The sequence below is a fragment of the Carettochelys insculpta genome, chromosome 5 (assembly GCF_033958435.1).
Source record: "Carettochelys insculpta isolate YL-2023 chromosome 5, ASM3395843v1, whole genome shotgun sequence".
Classification (NCBI taxonomy): domain Eukaryota; kingdom Metazoa; phylum Chordata; order Testudines; family Carettochelyidae; genus Carettochelys; species Carettochelys insculpta.
The window spans coordinates 40,564,702-40,582,760 of record NC_134141.1 but is presented as its reverse complement, the minus strand read 5'-3'; the positions used below and the strand labels follow the sequence as shown (position 1 = coordinate 40,582,760).

Here is an 18,059-nt window from a genome sequence, read left to right as displayed (position 1 = left end):
GCAAAATGTGTTAGAACATGATGATGTTGCTAGTAGTGATAATAGTTCAAAAACATCAACTTCCTTTTAACATTACATATATTGTTTCTAAAACACAAGTTGTGGCAGACTTACTCTCGCATGAGTTTTTGGATAGGAAAGCTTACACATTCAGAATACAGAAATGCAGTCATCTTGCTTTACATAGATTCCTCCTCATTGTGGGATGAATTGTCTGAGTTTGTTGTAAACATTAAAACTTGTGAAATGCATATATTCAAAGTAAAGCTAAACAGCTGCACTTCCAAAAAAATCACTTGTGGGGAGGCACTGGGAACTCCATATCTGCATCCTCAGAATGGTGCCTGATTTCATCAGTCCCCCATGGGTATGTCCTGACAAGTTGAAAATTAAGCTTCTGAAGAGCCTGTCTGTGTCCTGAACATGCACAGATTTTATTTGTGTGCAAAGAGAGATTGGAAGGAGACTGTAAGAAGAGGTTTTCATAACCATTTTATGACCTGCTGCATCTTCACTTTTATATAATTTCTGCCCCATGACCGCTATTTACAACAGGAAAGGAAAACATTGCTTGCTAGTCTTAGCTATGTTGGGAAAGGCTGTAAGTGATGAACTACACACCACATATTATGAATTGAGGTTTCTTCAATTTCAATATTAGTTTTATTTAAACTTTTACATTTTAAAAGAAAATACGTGAAAAACCGTGGGTGTGTCCTCCTGCCCCTGCATGTGAAGGAAATAGGGAGTGGCATCGTTAGACAATTTCAGAACACTGAACACTTTACTGGATTTAGATCAGTGAGATGTTGTACTTCTGGTAATGTGGCCTGGGTTTGGTGTCACTGCCTCGCATTGCCTTATAATCATTTTCCAGATCTTATAACTCTACAGGAGAAAACAAAAAAGAAGTCTAGAAATTCCTATCTGAAGAGTGTGTCTGTCCCATGAAAACTCATCACCGAATACATTACATTGTTAGTCTTTCATGTGCTACAGGACTGCTTCTTTGTTTTGTGAAGATACAGACTCACACAGGTAACTCTCTGAGCCGCCACAAGGGAAAACAGAGGAAACATCTTTAGAGAGGTCTGAACCATTGTGCAAAACCAATGAGGAATCCTGTGGGCCCCATAACGACAATTATTTGGGAATAAACTTTCATGTGCCACAGGATTCCTCATTGGTTTTGCAGATATAGACTAACACAGCTACCCCTCTGAGACCTGAACCGTAGTTAAATTAGAGATAAACAGATACACAAATGAAAGACCCACATCCCAAAGTGAACCTTTAGTTTACCCATGTTGATGTTGACATGAGCATTCCCTTGCCACCTATCTTTATTCTCCCTGTAGAGAACTATTGCTGCAGGGCACACTGGGCCAGAAGGAATCCCCTGGAGAGACCTCCTCTCCCTAGCTATGCCCAGGCCACTCTTGGATCCAATGGTGCAACTCTAGGGTTACCACATGTGAATTAACAAAAAGAGGACACTGTATTAATGTGATATAATAGTGTTATAATGTATTAACATTAATACACCGTGAGTTGGTAGATATTGATACATATACACTGCCTCTTGGAGTGTCCTCTCTTTTGAAAGTTCAAATATGGTAACCCTGTCTAACTCCTGTCAGCTGGAACTTCAGCTTGCTGTGCATTGCAGGTTGTGCCCAGAAAATAAAGAAAACAAACAAGAAGATGGTAAAAAATACTCATTTTCCCTAGTGGGCCTTCAGACGTCTGTAAATGTGAGGCTAAAGCTGTGGTTGTGGAACATGATCTCTACCATTCTGCAGCCTGACAGGGATGGGCACTCTTTTTTTTTTTATTTGGGGGCTGGCGCTCAAAGAATTTGGTGAGTGATGGAAGGTCACACTCTTTCATAATATTAATGCAGGAGTTGAAAGGTCTGGAATGGAGGTTGAGTGCAGAAGGGAGCTTGTGGTAGGGGATTAGTGTGCACAAGGAGGTGTGGGAGCTGGGAGGAGGTACGGGTGCAGAGAGGATTCTGCTGTGAAAGGAGGTGTAAGAGGAGATGTGACCTAGAGCAGGAGGGTGCTCTAACCTGAGAGAGGGGATTTGGCTACAGCATCTGGAAAGGGCTATGGGCACAGGATTAGGAGTGCAGAGGCTTTGGGTTGTGACTTGGGGCAGAGGAACAAGAGCAGGAGGAAATGGTTGGGAGGAAGAGAGACAGAGGTGGTGCTGGGTGTATGGTCTGACCAGGAGGCACTTTCCTTAGGACTTCCCAGCCAGCCGCCCAGCAGGACTCTCAGGAAAGTTCCCTGCCTGGTGTTCCCCGCATGTTGGTATGCGCCTTTGAAGCAGGGGGTGGCTTTGTGAGCTGCCCCTGTCCCCAGTGTAGCTCCCATTGGCCGTTTTCCAGTGGTGGGCCAGAGCCAATGTTTTAGTGGGCCGATTTCAGACTGCGCAAAGTGTTTTGACTGCCCCGATCTAAGGGGGCGATTTTTTCTTTTCTCACTATTACCCCTGGAAAACCCTAAAGTTTGCAGGATAGTAATGTGGGTTGTATGTAGGGAATTGTCCCTAAAAGCACAGTAATTATGAGGCATCAAAATGAGAACATAGAAATAAACATGGTACCTGCAGGGTGGGGTTTTACAAAGCCATAGTCAACATAATAAGGTGCCTAACTGGGTCCATAAACTTAAATGATGTGTATGTACACATGTAAATAATTAAATTTTATTGAAAAAACTGTTTGCAATACTTTGTGCTCCATTTCTTTCAAATCACATTACAGATGTATGGGGTTGAGTTTATTAATATGAAAATACTTTCTTTATGTTTAGAATTTCCTTTTATTAAACATTAAAAAGTTGGAAAAGTATAGTCATGTGTGGAAAAATGCTAAAAACAATGGAGGGAGGGTGGGAGGGGGTTTCATAACAGACATCCAGAAACAAAGTAAATTGTGTTTGACAAACTCAGTTATAACAAATGCAGGTCAGGTTTCACTGGATGCCATCTACTTTAGTTTATAGAAGCTTGGGGGAAATGTAGTACTGTACGATGCATTGGCATTTGGGAGTTACAGGTTTACTGTTTTGAAACTGATTTAGTCAGTGGATATTCACTCCTAAATCTCCTTTCTACAGAAAATGCCGTAACTGGAAAACCTTAGCTATCAACTTTTCTTAGGCTGTGTCTACACCACAAAAATAACTTCAAAGTTGCTTGCTTTGCAGTATAACTTCCAAGTAATCAACTTCAAAGTTGAGTGTCTACACACACCCTACTTTGCAGTTAACCATCAAAGTAGGGCAATACCCCATTCCCAGGAATGGAGTAAGGACTCCAAAGTTGGGCTCCCTACCTGCAAGTTAACTTCAAAGTAAGGGAAAATGTGTGTAGACTCTCCTCTGGCTACTTCGATGTAGTGCCTAACTTCGAAGTTAGTTTCAAGTTTAGACACACCCTTAACTTAGTGAACTGGGTATTTCTAAGAGAAATCACATAATTTAACAGAATGTTAAATTTCAGGGAAGTACAAGAGTATCAAAGTTATGATCAGTAATTAAAGCGAGTTAAAACACCCAAGGCAAAGACAGCAAAAAAAAAAACAAAACTCTTGGGGGGGTGAGGGAGGGATTGCACCTATCTGCAGTTACACCCAGTTATAATCAAGTGGTATTCCAAAGAATTTCATTGTATTTAACACCTGTCTAGGGTCCCTTCTGAATTGCTGTGCTTCATAAGATGAAATAGGAAAAATAAGACAATATACCATGCTGTAAAGCTTCCAGAAAATGTACTCAAAAGTAATGACATGAAGAAATAAGCTAAAAAGTTATTAAAGCCATTTCTGTATTATATTTACTGATCTTGACACACTTAGCCTCAGCATATCTGAAAACAATCTATTGGTGTTCAACCTGTTTAAATCAGGCTTGAGGTGTCTCTGGTTGAGCACTAAAACTAATGGGCTGTCTGTCGAATTTGACTGTAATATCTGTGCACTAATACAGAAGAGAACTGAATGGCTTGAGCGGTAATTTGGAATATATACAGTTAAATATCACAACTAACAGAGTAATAGAGTTTTCACTGATGCAAATTGGCTGATAGAATCAGATTACAAAGAAATTGGAAACATGTTTTGTTAACAGGATAAAATGTTCTCAGCAGTTACTTTGTAAGGCTATTACTTATACTATTCAAGCTTTAATTTTGCTTTTTTTCCTCCTAATCAACACATCTTTCTAGAGGTAATTTCTGGACTTAGGTGGGTGTAAATCCTAAACTGAAATAAATTTAAGATTTCTGGTGAGAGGCAGACTGGAGTCGGGGCAAGATATATCTGAACTGAAACACTTTAGGACCTGAAGGACCAGAGGCCTTTACTGCAAACTAATCTCAGGATTTCCTTTAATTTGAGTCCGATTCGAACACAAAACACCTTAATTTTAGTCTGATGGTGCTTTTAACTGAAACTTGTTGGCCTGTCAGGACATAGAGGCTAAAGATCAAGTTAGCGCAACTTGTTAGCTGTTAACCCTGCTCTGCTGTTGTATGTAGTCTAACTCCGCTTGAATGCTATTAGTCCTCCAGTGCCTTCCAGCAATTCCCCTGGTGTGCTTAAAAAGGACAAAATCATCTTGCAACTCACTGAGAATTCATAGAGCAGTTCAACTTACTGCAGTGCAAAGACCCATGAGATTTGTACCCAGAAGGCTTAGTGCCACACTTGTGAGAGTTCATGACCAGTGCAGATGCAGCTCCTCTTTCAAGTTTAAGCTAATTCAGGAGAAGTAACTCAAGTTTGCAGCAAAGATGTATCAGTATAAAAACATACCGTGAACATTTGTGGGTGCGATCAGTAACTGTTACACAGAAAAATTTGGGTGAAGTACTGTAGTCTGAAATGAGAACTATAGGTTTACAGTGGAAATAATGACTTGGCTGTTTTAGCTTGAGGGAAAGAAATTTATTTAAATGGTCCTGGTTTCCTTGTTAATACAATAACTTTTTTTTGTCACCAGTCATGATATGCAAGTAGCAATAGTTTGTTGTTGGTTAGCTTACGAGCCAACTTACTGACATCATTCTTATCCTCTGATATATTCTGTGCTCTGCTATATTGCACTGTGTCCTATTCTGTGCTCCTCTCAGTGCCTGGATCTTCAGCCAGCACTTATTAGCTGTGTCTACACGTGCACGCTACTTCAAAGAAGCGGCACTAACTTCGAAATAGCGCCCGTCGCGGCTACACGCGTCGGGCGCTATTTCGAAGTTAACTTCGACGTTAGGCGGCGAGACATCGAAGTCCCTAACCTCATGAGGGGATCAGAATAGCGCCCTACTTCGACGTTCAACGTCGACGTAGGGACCGTGTAGACGATCCGCGTCCCGCAACGTCGAAATTGCCGGGTCCTCCATGGCGGCCATCAGCTGGGGGCTTGAGAGACGCCCTCTCCAGCCCCTCAGTTCACTGGTGGCCGCGTGGAGCGGCCCCTTAAAGGTCCCCTCCCCCTCCCTGCCTCTGCAGGAAGCTGAGGGAACGTGCAGGCTGCAGCCTGCACATGCGGCTAGCCTGCACCACCCTCAGCCCCACAGACCTGCGATGGCTGCCAGGCAGCCCCCCCAGCGCCCCCAGGGGACCCCCCCCAAGGGGAGCCAGGGCAGCCAGCCCAGCCAGAGGGGCAGCCAGGCTGGGAAGCGGCAGCGGGGCCCCTCCTGGACGGAGGCCGAGCTGCGGGACCTGCTGGGGCTCTGGAGCGAGAAGGAGGTGCTCCAGGTAATGGGGAGCAAGAGGCGGAACGTGGATGCGTTCGCTCGGCTGGCCGAGGGCCTGGCTGCCCGGGGTCACCCTGCCCGCACTCCTGACCACGTCAGGAGTAAGGTCAAGGAGCTGCCGCAGGGTTACTCCCGGGCCCGGGATGCGGCCAGCCGGTCTGGGACCGCCCCCGTCACTTGCCCCTTTTACAGGGAGCTCAGGGACATCCTGGGCTCCTGGCACACCTCCTCCCCTCCGGCCACCCTTGACACCTTGGCTGACGAGCCCCAGCAGGCCCTGCAGACGGAGTCCGCCCCGGAGGCAAGCCCCGCACCCCGGGGGCCCCCCCCGGAGGCCACCCCCGGGACATCGCGACAGGAGGAGGAGGAGGGGGGCTCCTCCTCCACAGAATCCAGCCTGCAGATCCTCCTCCTGCCATCCCGGAGCAGCAGCAGGGCCTCCGCCCCCCGGGGATCTCCGGACCGTGGGAGCGGACCGACAGGTAGGTACCCCCCTCTGGTGGACATCCCTGGGCTTGAGGGGCGGGGGTAAGAGATATGTGTCCAGGGCCCCCCACATGCTCACATGGCCATGGCCCCAAGGACACCAGGGCCATGGCCCTCACAGCACTGCATCCATCAGCCCCTGCCCCCCCCCGACCCCGCATGACAGTGCCATGCCCCATCCCCGGGCCAGGGGGGAGCGGAACCTGGAGGGGCCCCCGGGAGGAGGGGGTGGGACACCCCGCAGCAGCAGCATGTGATGGAGTGGGGGGAGTGCCAAAGGGAGACTCAGGCTCCATATGAGCAACAAGAGCCGAATAGCTCCCAGGGCCAAAGGAGGATCCTGGGGCTACAGCTGGCAGGTGACACCTCTGCCCTGAACAAACAGGAGGGAGGAGCCGAGCTGGCTTGGACTTGGGGGGCGAGGGCGGGGGCCACAGGTAGAGGCTAGGGGAAGGGAGAGGTGGTAGGCAGCCAGCCTGAGGAGGGGGAAAGCTGCATCCCCGAGGGGCACCCCTTGGGGTCTTCTCCCCACGACGGGTTGGAAGGACTGTCTCTTCCGACAGCTGGTGCTGTCACTCCTGGCAGAAACTGGGCATCTGTGGCCTAAGAAACCTCTCCTGCTCTCAGACCCTGCGGGGTGAAGTGAGAGTCGCTCCCACCAGGGGACGGGGTGCAGGGCAGGGGGACCCCTGAACCCCATCCGTCACAGCAGCATCTCCCGGGGACGGGGATGAGGAACCTGCAGCACAGGGCTGGGGGGACAAAGACCATGGCTCAGGGCCCACACTAACGCCTGTCTCCATTCTTCTTCCCCCGCTCCTCTCCTGTGTCCTGCACCTGCACCATCAGAAGGACCGGAAGAGAGTGCCGGCGAGGCGTCAGTCATCCCGGAGAGCCCTCTGGGACCATCGCTCCAGGGCAGCCCCTCAGCCGAGGACCGACCGGCCCCACGGCGGGCTAGACGGCGGACCCCGCGCCTCCAACCGCCGACGGCGATGGACCCCCAGCTGCTGGCCATCCACCGTCGGCAGCTGGACGTCGCGGAGCAGCACCTCCAGCTGCAGGAGCGGGCGCTGGCCTGGCGCCAGGAGGCATGGGGGGCCTACATGGACACATTTAACCGCCTGGTGGACTACCTGGCCCCCCATGCCGTGCCGGCTGAAACATCGCCCGCCCTGCCTGCTCCTGCAGCCCCACCACCAACTGCTCCGCCGGTCGCCGTCCCGTCCGCCGTCGCCCCGCCACCCACTGGCGAGGGCCGGAGCGCTGAGGGACCCCTGGAGCCACCTGACACTCGCCGGCCACCATACCTTCCGGTCCAGCCTGCTCCCACCCAGCCACGGACCAGGCTGCAAGCGCGGCGGGGCTCCCGGCCGGCCATGCCCAGTGCCGGGCTATAGGGGCGAGGGGCCCGGGACGTGGCCCCCCCCCCTTGTATATAGTTGGACCCTGGTTTTTTTGTCCCCCCGTTTGCCCCGTCCCCCCCATGTAAATAGTTCTCCCCTTTATCCTCCCTGGTTTTCTTTTTATTATGGCAGACAGTTGTTTCTTTGTATTGTTTTATTTTTGTACATATTGCTTTTGTTGAACGTTTGTACCTAGTTTTCTGTTTGTGGTTCACATATATTTATTTACATCAAAAAAAAAAAAAGTTTCGGAAAGAAAAAAAAAATTTACGTTCAGCCACAAGTGCGTGCTGTCATTTGTCCACGACAAGTGGGGGGGGGGGGGCGGTGGGGTGCTCCATGGTGTGGGCGTTGGGGCAGGAGTGTGGGGGAGGAAGGGGCGGGCAGTAGGGGGCCTGGGCAGAGTTCACCCCACGGCCTGTTCGTCGAAGTGGGCCCGCAGGGCCTCCTGGACTCGGGTCCCCTCAGGGTCCACCTGCCGACTGGGGGCAGCAGGTGGCTGGACGTGTGCCCTGGCGGCCTCCGCAGCCCAGCCCTGGAAAAAGGTCTCCCCCTTGCTCTCGACCAAATTGTGCAGGGCGCAGCAGGCACCCACAATCTGGGAGATGTTGTTGGGACCTGCATCCAGGCGGGTCAGGAGACATCTCCAGCGTCCCTTCAGGCGGCCAAATGAGCGCTCCACCACCTGGCGTGCACGGTTCAGGTGCTCGTTGAAGCGCTCCTGGCTAGCGGAGAGATGGCCCGTGTAGGGATGCATGAGCCACAGCCGGAGGGGGTAGGCCGCATCTGCAATGACGCAGAAGGGCATGGTGGTGTCCCCCAGAGGGATGTAGGTCCCCGCCTCCAGCCGGCGGCACAGGCCCGAATTCCGGAAAACCCAGGCGTCGTGGGTGCTGCCAGGCCAGCCCACGTAAATGTCCTGGAAACATCCCCGGCTGTCCACCAAGGCCTGGAGGACAACAGAATGGTAGCCCTTTCGATTGAGGTATCGTCCTCCACTGTGATGCGGGGCGCGGATGGGGATGTGAGTCCCATCCGGAGCCCCGAAGCAGTTGGGGAAGCCCAGGGTGGCAAAGGCCGCGATGGTGGCATCTGGGTCCCCCAGCCTCACGAGCCTGTGCAGGAGCATGGCGTTGATGGCACACACAACCTGCAGAGAAAGCACATGGGACAGCACCAATGAGGAGTGAGCAGGGTGTGTGTGGCCCTGCCCTGCCCTGCTCTGGCCCCCCTGCCCTGCCCTGCCCTGCCCTGGCCCCCATGCCCTGCCCTGTCCTGGCCTCCCCTCCCCTGCCCTGCCCTGCCCTCCCCCCGTGGGTTCGCTTACCTCCATGAAGACAGCCCCGACGGTGGCCTTGCCGACACCAAACTGCTGGCCCACGGATCGGTAGCTGTCCGGAGTGGCCAGCTTCCAGACAGCGATGCCGACCCGTTTCTGCACTGTGAGGGCACGCCGCATGGCAGTGTCCTGGTGCCTGAGTGCGGGGGTGAGCCACTGGCACAGCTCCAGGAATGTCTGCCGGGTCATCCTGAAGTTCCTGAGCTAGTGGTCGTCGTCCCACTCACCAAGCACCAGCCGCTCCCACCAGTCGGTGCTGGTGGGGTAGCTCCACAGCCGCCGGCGTGTGAGGCGGGGGGTGGAGCGGGGTGCTGCAGGGGTAGGGGTTGAGCCCTGCTGCCCTGGGGGCATCTCCTCCCCTGGGGCAAGGAGGTGCTCAGCTGCCTCCCACATGGCATGGGTCAGGGCAAGCCCTGCTCCTGCCGGGAGGGCTGGGTGGACCTCTAGCTGCTGCTGCTGCTGCTGCTGCTGCTGCTGCTGCTGCTGCTGGGGGTCCATGACTGCAGCGCCCGGGGTCTGTGTGCCTATGGCTCCTCAGACCGCGTGCTGTGCAGGCTGAGTGTGTCTGGGAGGGGCCCTTTAAGGGAGCGGCTAGCTGTTGCCCCGGAAGCGCTAGTCCGCCCTGTCACCCTGTCTGCAGCTGTGCCTGGCATCCCTATTTCGATGTGTGCTACTTTGGCGTGTAGACATTCCCTCGCTGCGCCTATTTCGATGTTGGGCTGCGCAACGTCAAAGTTGAACATCGACGTTGCCGGCCCTGGAGGACGTGTAGACACTATTCATCGAAATAGCCTATTTCGATATCGCCACATCGAAATAGGCTACTTCGATGTAGGCTTCACGTGTAGACGTAGCCATTGTGTATAATAAACAATAACAACTTTCAAAATGTTGTCTTTTATATTCAGGTTTTCCATAAGGTCTTTCAGTGAGTTCAGACCAATTTTAAACAGCTCTATTATTTTGTACTGTTTGTGTCTCTTGAGTAGAAATTTTTGAACAAGTGACCATGTCTTCCTTTGTTTCTACATTTCTAAGTGTATTGATGAATACACTGTGAAATAGTAATTACAAGAAAATAATTTTTTTGGGATGCCTCTTGTTTCTCGTGCATACAACTACATCTTCCTCTCTGTTTTGTATCAAATTATTGAACTCCTTATTTGGGATGAAAGACTGTAATTGATTTCTCACTTGGTCAGCGAATAGCCAATTAACAAATTGCTTCTCTTGAAGTGATTGGAAATGAATTCTTTGAAATGCTTTAATCTCAACTGAACTTTCCAGAGCATGTTTCTGAACACTGCTCTCAAAAGTCTTTTTAAATATAGTCTTGTTTGTTTTGAGAAGTAATAGCAATATCAGCAACAGAAGTTGTATGTCAGCAGGTTTTTATAGGTGCAGCCTGTTGTACAGGAAAGTGCTCGCACAACTTTTGGAAAGGGATATATGCTTTATGTAATAAAATTTATAGTGTATGTGACTAATTGCCACTTTTTCCCTTTTCCATCCTGTAGCCGTCCACAGAAAGTGTGTTTGTGTCCATTCTTCCCTGTGCATCCTCTAAAAGTCTCCACCTGCCTGTATATAATTCAGCATCCAGCAGAGGTGAGTAAGGCTATGGGAATTGTCAGAGTTCAGCTAGACCTGAATACAGCAAAGGGTGTGAGAAAGGGCAAAAGGAAGCAATCTTGTTCAGATATACGTAACTTCTTCAGCTTTGAAAATAGTTACTGGACAAAGCTGAACAACTAGTTAATATGATTTCTTAATATAATTTATTCTTTTATTTGTAAAATCTGTCACTATCTTACTAATTTTGTTGGGGGGCACTTGTGTAAGTAAAGATTTAGGAGTAAGGCGTTATATAGTACGTGATCAGTGACCTGCAGGTAACTGAAACATGCATATATTTTAGACATAGGAGGTCTGTGTTTAGGTTTTTTTTATTTTATTCTTGTGTGTTAATCTATCAGTGTTTAACAATATAAATCAATCATCAGCCTGATATAGTAGCCTTTAAATGTTCTATCAAAAGTCTTCAGGAAAGTCCAGTTACCCAGTCTATTAGTTACTTTCAAAAATAAGTAAATAAATGCTTTATTTTATTTATTTAATGAAGCCTGTAAATGAATCCTGAAAGACTTGGGGTACTTATGTGTTCTCTTGGGCATGCTTAATGTTTTCTGATAACTAGTACTAAGCTTTTCAAGCATTCCAGGTGATATTTGTTCTATAAGGATCCTCCCAAGTTGTGACTATATTTTTGTACGTTTTGCTTCTTTTGTGCCTTCAAAAAATCATGTGTCCGAATAACTGTACAAACCTAATAGCAAGATTTCTACTAACAATTTTATGCATCTCCTACATTAAGTATAAGGCATTCTCTTGGGCATATAAATGGTGGAAGGACCTCATAACAGACTTGGAGAGGCACTGTGGTCTAATGGGTGGAAGGCATTGGACTGGAAGTTAAGAGGCCTAGGTTCTGGTCCTTGTTTGGCTGCAGACATACTGCGTGACTTAGGAGATGTTGCTTTACATCCCTCACACCTTCTGTCTTGTCTATTTAGAATTTAAGTTCTTCAGGACAGGAGTGTGTGCAGGGGATTTGGGGATGTGGCATGCGCCTGTTTATCTTCTGACCCTGTAAGATATGACACCTCATAGTACTTAGGGAATCAGCTCTTCAGCCTCTGAAGCACCCTCTTCTGGCCAGTGTCTTGCCTGCTGTTACCTGCTTGTTCTCCACCACTTATATTGACACCCATATCCCTCCCAGAATATGGTGTCCTCCTTCAGGCTACTCCACCAGTGCAGTGTCCCACATTCTGTCTGGGATCTTCCCCTCCCAAGAAACCTTGAACCACGATATTTTGTCTCAGTGACCAACTGCCAATCATTATCTAGCCCCTTACCTCAAGGCCAGCGTGCACTCTGAAGTGGCCTCTCATCACTGACAAGGGATTGGACGTGCTGCTGTGGCTGCCTCCCTGTAGGCTTTGTCTTAGGCCCTGCAGCCTAGGAGCTGGCCTTCCCCAGTTTTGCCTGCCTTTCCTCCAGCCCTGCTCTGTGTTTGGAAGTTCCTGTTGCCTCCCTGGCATTTAGGTCCCTCTTGCTCCACCTCTAGCAAGAGTTTTCTTTGCCCTCTTCTCAAGGAGCCCTCTATTTATAAAGCTCCAGCTGGACCCTGATTAATCGTAGCCCTAATTGACAGCTGATTGCCCCTGCTGCTGGCTCTTTCAGCCTTGGCCGTCTCCCATTCATGAATCATGCACTATGCACTCTGAGGAAAGAACAACAACCCCCCCATCGTGTTCCATGTATGGTACTTCCACCCTCAGCTCTTCAGTATTAAAATGAAGCATTGCACACTGCTATCGGGAGGAATATGGAAGAGGCATAAAGGAAAGGAAATACGATAATGGGTTTTGGAACTATAGATTTAAAAATCTAATGTTGCAGTATGTATTAACCAGGAACTTAAAGGGGTAAGCTAATTACAGGCTTCTGTCTGAGGGTATGTCTAAACTACAAAATTAGGTCAAATTTATTTAAGTTGACATGGAGCCTCTGATTTAACAAAGATGATTCTGCCTTTATTCACTGTGTGTAGCTGATTGACAGAGCTCACCCTCGCTGTGGCTTGTATTGACTCCTGAATGGTTGCTATCCCATAATTCTTGTAGTCAATTGAATTTCTGGGGTTGGGTTCTCAGTGTTGCAGGCGACAAAAACTTTTTTTGCAGGTGGTTCTGCATACTTAGCATCAACATCCCATGATGCATTTAACTCCCTTCCTGAAATCACTGGCAAACAAACCAAGCCTTTTTTGCATCTTTTTTCCTAAGCCTGAGTCACCTGTGTAGATGCAATAACACGGCAAGCATGAACGCTGCTCAGCTATACAATGTTATTCTGAACATTGAAAACACTATGCATCTTATTCTTTGGCATTTGGAGAACATAAGCAGGAGCATGCACATGCACACAGACGTGTTGCACGCCATGAACTGGAGCAATTCACAGATGGTGGTGACGGTCGTGAATATTGACATAGAGTACCACTTTGGGCCCAGGAAACACACACTGATTGTGGTGGGAACACATAATTATGTGGGATGAGAAGCAGTAGCTGCAGAACTCGAGAATGCATAGGGGCACTTCCGTGGAACTGGGCAAAGAGTTTTCCCAGCTCTGAAGCACAGGAATGCTAAAGTGAGACCTGCTCTGATGGTTAAGTAAGTTGTAATACCAGCTTGTTGCCAGTCAGTAGGAAGTCAGTTTGGAATGGGCATATCTACCATGCAGCGGAGAGGTTTGCTGTGATCCAAGTTGCAAGATCAACCTGTAGATTTCTACTAAGAAGCATGACTTTGGGAAATGTGCAAGACATAGTGGATGATTTTACCTTGATGGGATTTTCCCTAAATGTGGTGGAGAAATAGGCAGAATGCACATCCCTATCTGGGTACCAAACCACGGGCCAAAGAATGCATACATGAACTACAAAAGGTACTTCTCAATGGTATTGCAAGCACTAGGGTATCACAAGGGTCATTTCACCAACATCATTGTGGGATGATTGGGAGTGGTGCGTGACAGAGGCATCATTAGGAACTCCAGTCTGTTGAGAAAGCTGCAAGAAGGAATTTTCTTTCCAGACAGCAAAATTTCCATTGATGATGTTGAAATGCCAATAATTATCCTAGAGACTGAGCCTACCCCATGCTGTCCTGGTTCATTAAGCCTGGACAACAGTGAGGAGCAGTTAAATCAGAAGCTGAGAAAGTGCAGAATGGTGATAGAATGTGTCTTTGAGCATTTAAAGTCTTGCTGGTGTGGTTTGCCTGTTATGCTAGGCTGCATCTACTCTACAGCTCCCTTTTGAAAGAGCGGCTTTTGAAACTAAAGACGGCTTTTCGAAAGACAGCATCCACACTGGCAAATGGGGAGCAAAGGTTCAACCTGCCCACTCAGAAGGCCCCCACTGCACTTTCGAAAGAGAGCGTCCACTCATCCCAAGACACCCTTTTGAAAGTACAGGGCCAGGAAATGCTGTGGATGAGCCCTTCCAGGGCTATCCCTTTAAAGTCCCTCTGCCTCCCTTACCCCCACAAGCCTCAGCCTGCACATGCTGAGGGCCGGCTAGTTATCCCTATCCACGCAGACTGAGAGTGAGGGGAGGAGGCACCCTGGGGCCCCATGGATCCCAAGCAGCTCCCCCCCTTGTATTAAGGCTGTGGCCAGCATGCTGGGTGTGGTGCATCACTGGCTCCGGGTGGCTGCCCTGGAAGCCACCATGCTGGAAGCGGTCCTTATGGCATGATGGCCCCACCTGGTCCTCCGGGTCATCCGTAGCTTGTGGCCTTCTCCACAAGCAGCAACTAGTGGGGCTGGTTGGTGCTGGAGGGCTGGGGTGACAACTGATGGCTACAGAACATCAGGATGACCCAGGAGACATTCCTGGAGTTGTGCCACTGGTTCTCCCCAGCCCTCCAGCACCACGACACCTGCATAAGGCCAGCACTCCCACTCCATCAATTGCCCTCTTGATACTGGTCACCCAGGACAGTCACTGATCCATCGGCCAGCATAATATCTGTGAAAGTAAGGGGGGAAAGTTTCTGCTATGGTGAGGAGTTGAGGCAGATTGTCTGCTCAAAATTCAATGCCAATCAGACATAAGGGCAATAAGAAGAGCACAGTGAGGCATGCTGCATCTCGCTGTGGCTGTGATAAGTAGTTTAATCCACCACCCACAGTGTTGTGACACTTAAGTGTCTTGTTCCTTACCAAGCTTCACCCTTTATTGTGTGTAATACCATGTAAACTACACCTTTATGAACCATAGTATGCTCAGTGAAAAAGAGCTTTTTATCTTCACTCCATTAATTTTATTATGATCACCAACATTGCTGAGAGATAGCAAAGAAGAATAAAGATAACTTGGGGCTAAAGGGCTAATAACACATCAGGGTGGGGCAAAGCAAGGACTGGTCGCTTATAGTTGCACTGCAATAGCAATCAAAGATGTGAGAATGGGAACCTTCTGTTCCTTGTACAATCCCTGTAGTTGAGTACAAGGGACATTGGAATTTACTCACTTCCCCTACACCCATATCGTACGATTTCTGGGAGAAGAAGCTGTGGAACTTGATGTGAAGGGCAGCAAATTCAGCATAGGGTACACTAGAACTCTAAGGTCCAGCTGCCTTTTGTGAACCTTTAGCCAGATTCCTCAACAAGTCTTTTTGCCCCTTCGTAAGCTGTACCATCTCATTCTGCGTGGTACTTGTGTTCCCTACATACTCTCCTGTCCTCTTTGTCATTGTGCCTTCTCATTGACGATTCAACCGTACATATATTGAACTGGGTCTTGTCAGTCCCAGTGGAAGGTGTCAGCTCATTGAACATATCCTCCTGAATCTCTTTTTTCCATCTTCTGATCTCGGACAATCTCTGTCCTTTTGTGTAGAGGAAGTGGACAAGGTTTCAGCTGCAAGAATACAAAGCACAAGGGTAGTATTGACGTTGCATGTGTTGTTGTAGGTGCAAGGTTAAATCTTGTCCTAAAGGAAGCACCTTACAGGAAGAATCAACATAGTCAGGAGCTGCAACAATTGGTTTGGTGACACAGCCATGGTGAGCCCACAAGAAAGAGGAGGAAGGTCTTTTGCAAGCTTTTCAGATGTCTGGAGTTAATGATTTAAACCTGTACCACCCTTTCCCACAGCTGCCTGGATGGTATTTGAGGACAGGCACCAATATCAAGCTGCTCACAGTGTTTGTTAAACAGTTTGCTTGTGTAAAAGAAGTAGCAGTGAGTGGGGGTAGAGTAGAACAGGAAGCACTGCCCTGCCCCCTTTTTGAAAAAGGCTGCAGTACTGCGGTGACCCCTTTCAAGCGCAAACAGAAAATGTGAGGGGAGGGTTGAAGTAGGGAGGGGGAAGGAATCAGCAAATGGGTGGATTACTTAGTAAATTGTTTGCAGCTTTAGGGCTAGCACATAAAATTTCCCCCCTTTCACTTGGATAAACATATGCACTTTTCTAAGAGTAAAACAGATGGAAAGAAGTGAATGCTTCTGGGTACACACATGGTCCTTGTGCTGAAGTGGTGCCAGAAGATGGAAAATTGGAGTGGCCTGGGAAATTGCCCTTCTGTGGTGGATGGAAATCCAGAAACTTTCTGCAAAGGAGTATAGAATACTTCCATGACAGCTTCCTTAAAATATCCATGGAAAATTCCCAATCCATCTCTAGACACACAAAGTTTTCAGAGCACAACCTCTGCGTAGCTCGTCGGTCAGTACAGTACTATCCCAATTGTTCAGTTCAGATTAAACATTAAAAGTGATAGCCTCTAACCCCTACAATGTGATAGCAAGTGTGTGCTCACCAGAGGCTCCTTCCCCACCATCAGGCTCCAACAGCAAAAGCTCCTGTGAGAGGATTGGCTCCAGAGTTTAAGAAAGAGCTCTTGGCTGTCTGGGAGAATGTATCCTTCACTTCCCTGCTGCACATATGCTTCTTCCCCATTTTCCTTATCAACAACGTCCTTGTTGTTGCCAGAGGCCAGCTGGGCTCCTGGGAAGTATCCACAGATTGTTTTGGGGTACTGGAGGTGCTGCCATTTAAAATCACATGCAACTCCTCAAACAAGCAGCGTTATGTGTGGCTCATAACCAGAGCACATGTTCACCTCCTTGGTACATTTGCTTAAGTTTTATTTTCATGCTGCACTGCTGCGTGTCCCAGGTGTAGCCCTATTCCTCCATGCTCTGTGCAGTTCTTGGCATAGATGTTTCTTCTGCTGGTTCTGAGCTTTGTCTGCACAGACTCTTCTTCCTTCACAACAATAAGATCCAGTGTCTCTTATGCAGTCCATGTTGGAGTGCATTTGCACTCTAGGCATCTATGGTTAGTTGTGTTGGCGAACTCTTCACACTAAACATAAAAGAAATGAAAATTCAAACGTTCCTGGAGCTTTAACAGGGGAGCAGATGTTTCTTGCATACCGGGTTGAAGTGCATTGGACTTGAAAGTGGTCTCAAGAGTGGTCACAGCACAGCACTTGTGGGCACTTTCTAGAAGCAGTCCCTTAAAATTACACAGTGCTGTGTCTATGCTAGCTCAAGGTCAATGTGTGAACATTGACACAAGTGCTACGTCTCATGCGTGTAGAGTACAGGAGTCAATTTTACAAGCACTTTAGGTTGTTGGAAGGGGTTTAGTAACATGGACACATTCATTATTAATTCAACCTAATGTGACATTTTTTAAACTAATGTCATAGTGTCATCATTTGGATTGTACAGTGGGATCAAATTAGGGGAAAACATTGAAAGTAAAAGCCTTTGAAAAATCTTCCTTCTGCTGGTTATTAGGTCTTTTTTTCCTTATCTGAGATAAATAGCTGTTCTTTCAACTCCCTTGTTGCCATTCTTTACTCACTTGCCAAAAATTAATCTTCAGACACATCCAATTTTATTATTTTTGGAGTTTGTTTTTGAAAAAAGTAAAATCAACTCATTACCGTGTATTTTGGGAGGGGAACCCCAGCTATAGAAAAGTTAATGTATTTTATGTCTGCATTTGACTCCCCCACCCCTAGTCTGTTGTTTAAATGCTTTTTTGTATAGTTGTATCCCATGATGGTGTCACTCTTGCTATCATGGTTTGTCAGTCTATGATCAAGTTGCTACTTTTTGTATAGTCTTGCTTCACTTTGAGCATAAGAAGCGAATTGTTTATATTGTAACTTTTTTCAAAATTTCCTGAAAGCCATGAAACTTATTACCAACTTCTTGAACCACAAAAAATGTGCCTTTTGGTGTAATTGCTGGATAACTGTAGGTGAAGGAGCCTATTAAGTTTCTCATGCTAGCTCTTTTTTCATATGGTGGTTGCCTTTCATTGTGCCCAATGAATCCATAGCAAGTGATTTCTTTAATTTGATACAAGCTATCTAAGAAACATTTTGGGGTCTTGGCTCTGATTAGCAATTTTTTTTGAATAAGCCCCTCTTTCAAAACCAGGATTCGTAGCAGAAGAGAGAACAAC

At 47.9% G+C, this 18,059-nt stretch overlaps 1 protein-coding gene across 2 annotated transcripts in view; it reads left to right on the top strand.

Annotated features, from left to right (window-relative positions):
- The window catches only part of DTWD2 (DTW motif tRNA-uridine aminocarboxypropyltransferase 2), a 172,446-nt gene that overhangs the window by 57,574 nt on the left and 96,813 nt on the right, over nt 1–18,059 (top strand). For both annotated transcript variants that reach the window (XM_074994121.1, XM_074994119.1), the window contains exon 2: nt 10,512–10,602. In XM_074994121.1, the coding sequence (XP_074850222.1) occupies nt 10,512–10,602 (91 nt within the window). The remainder of the gene's footprint in view (nt 1–10,511; nt 10,603–18,059) is intronic.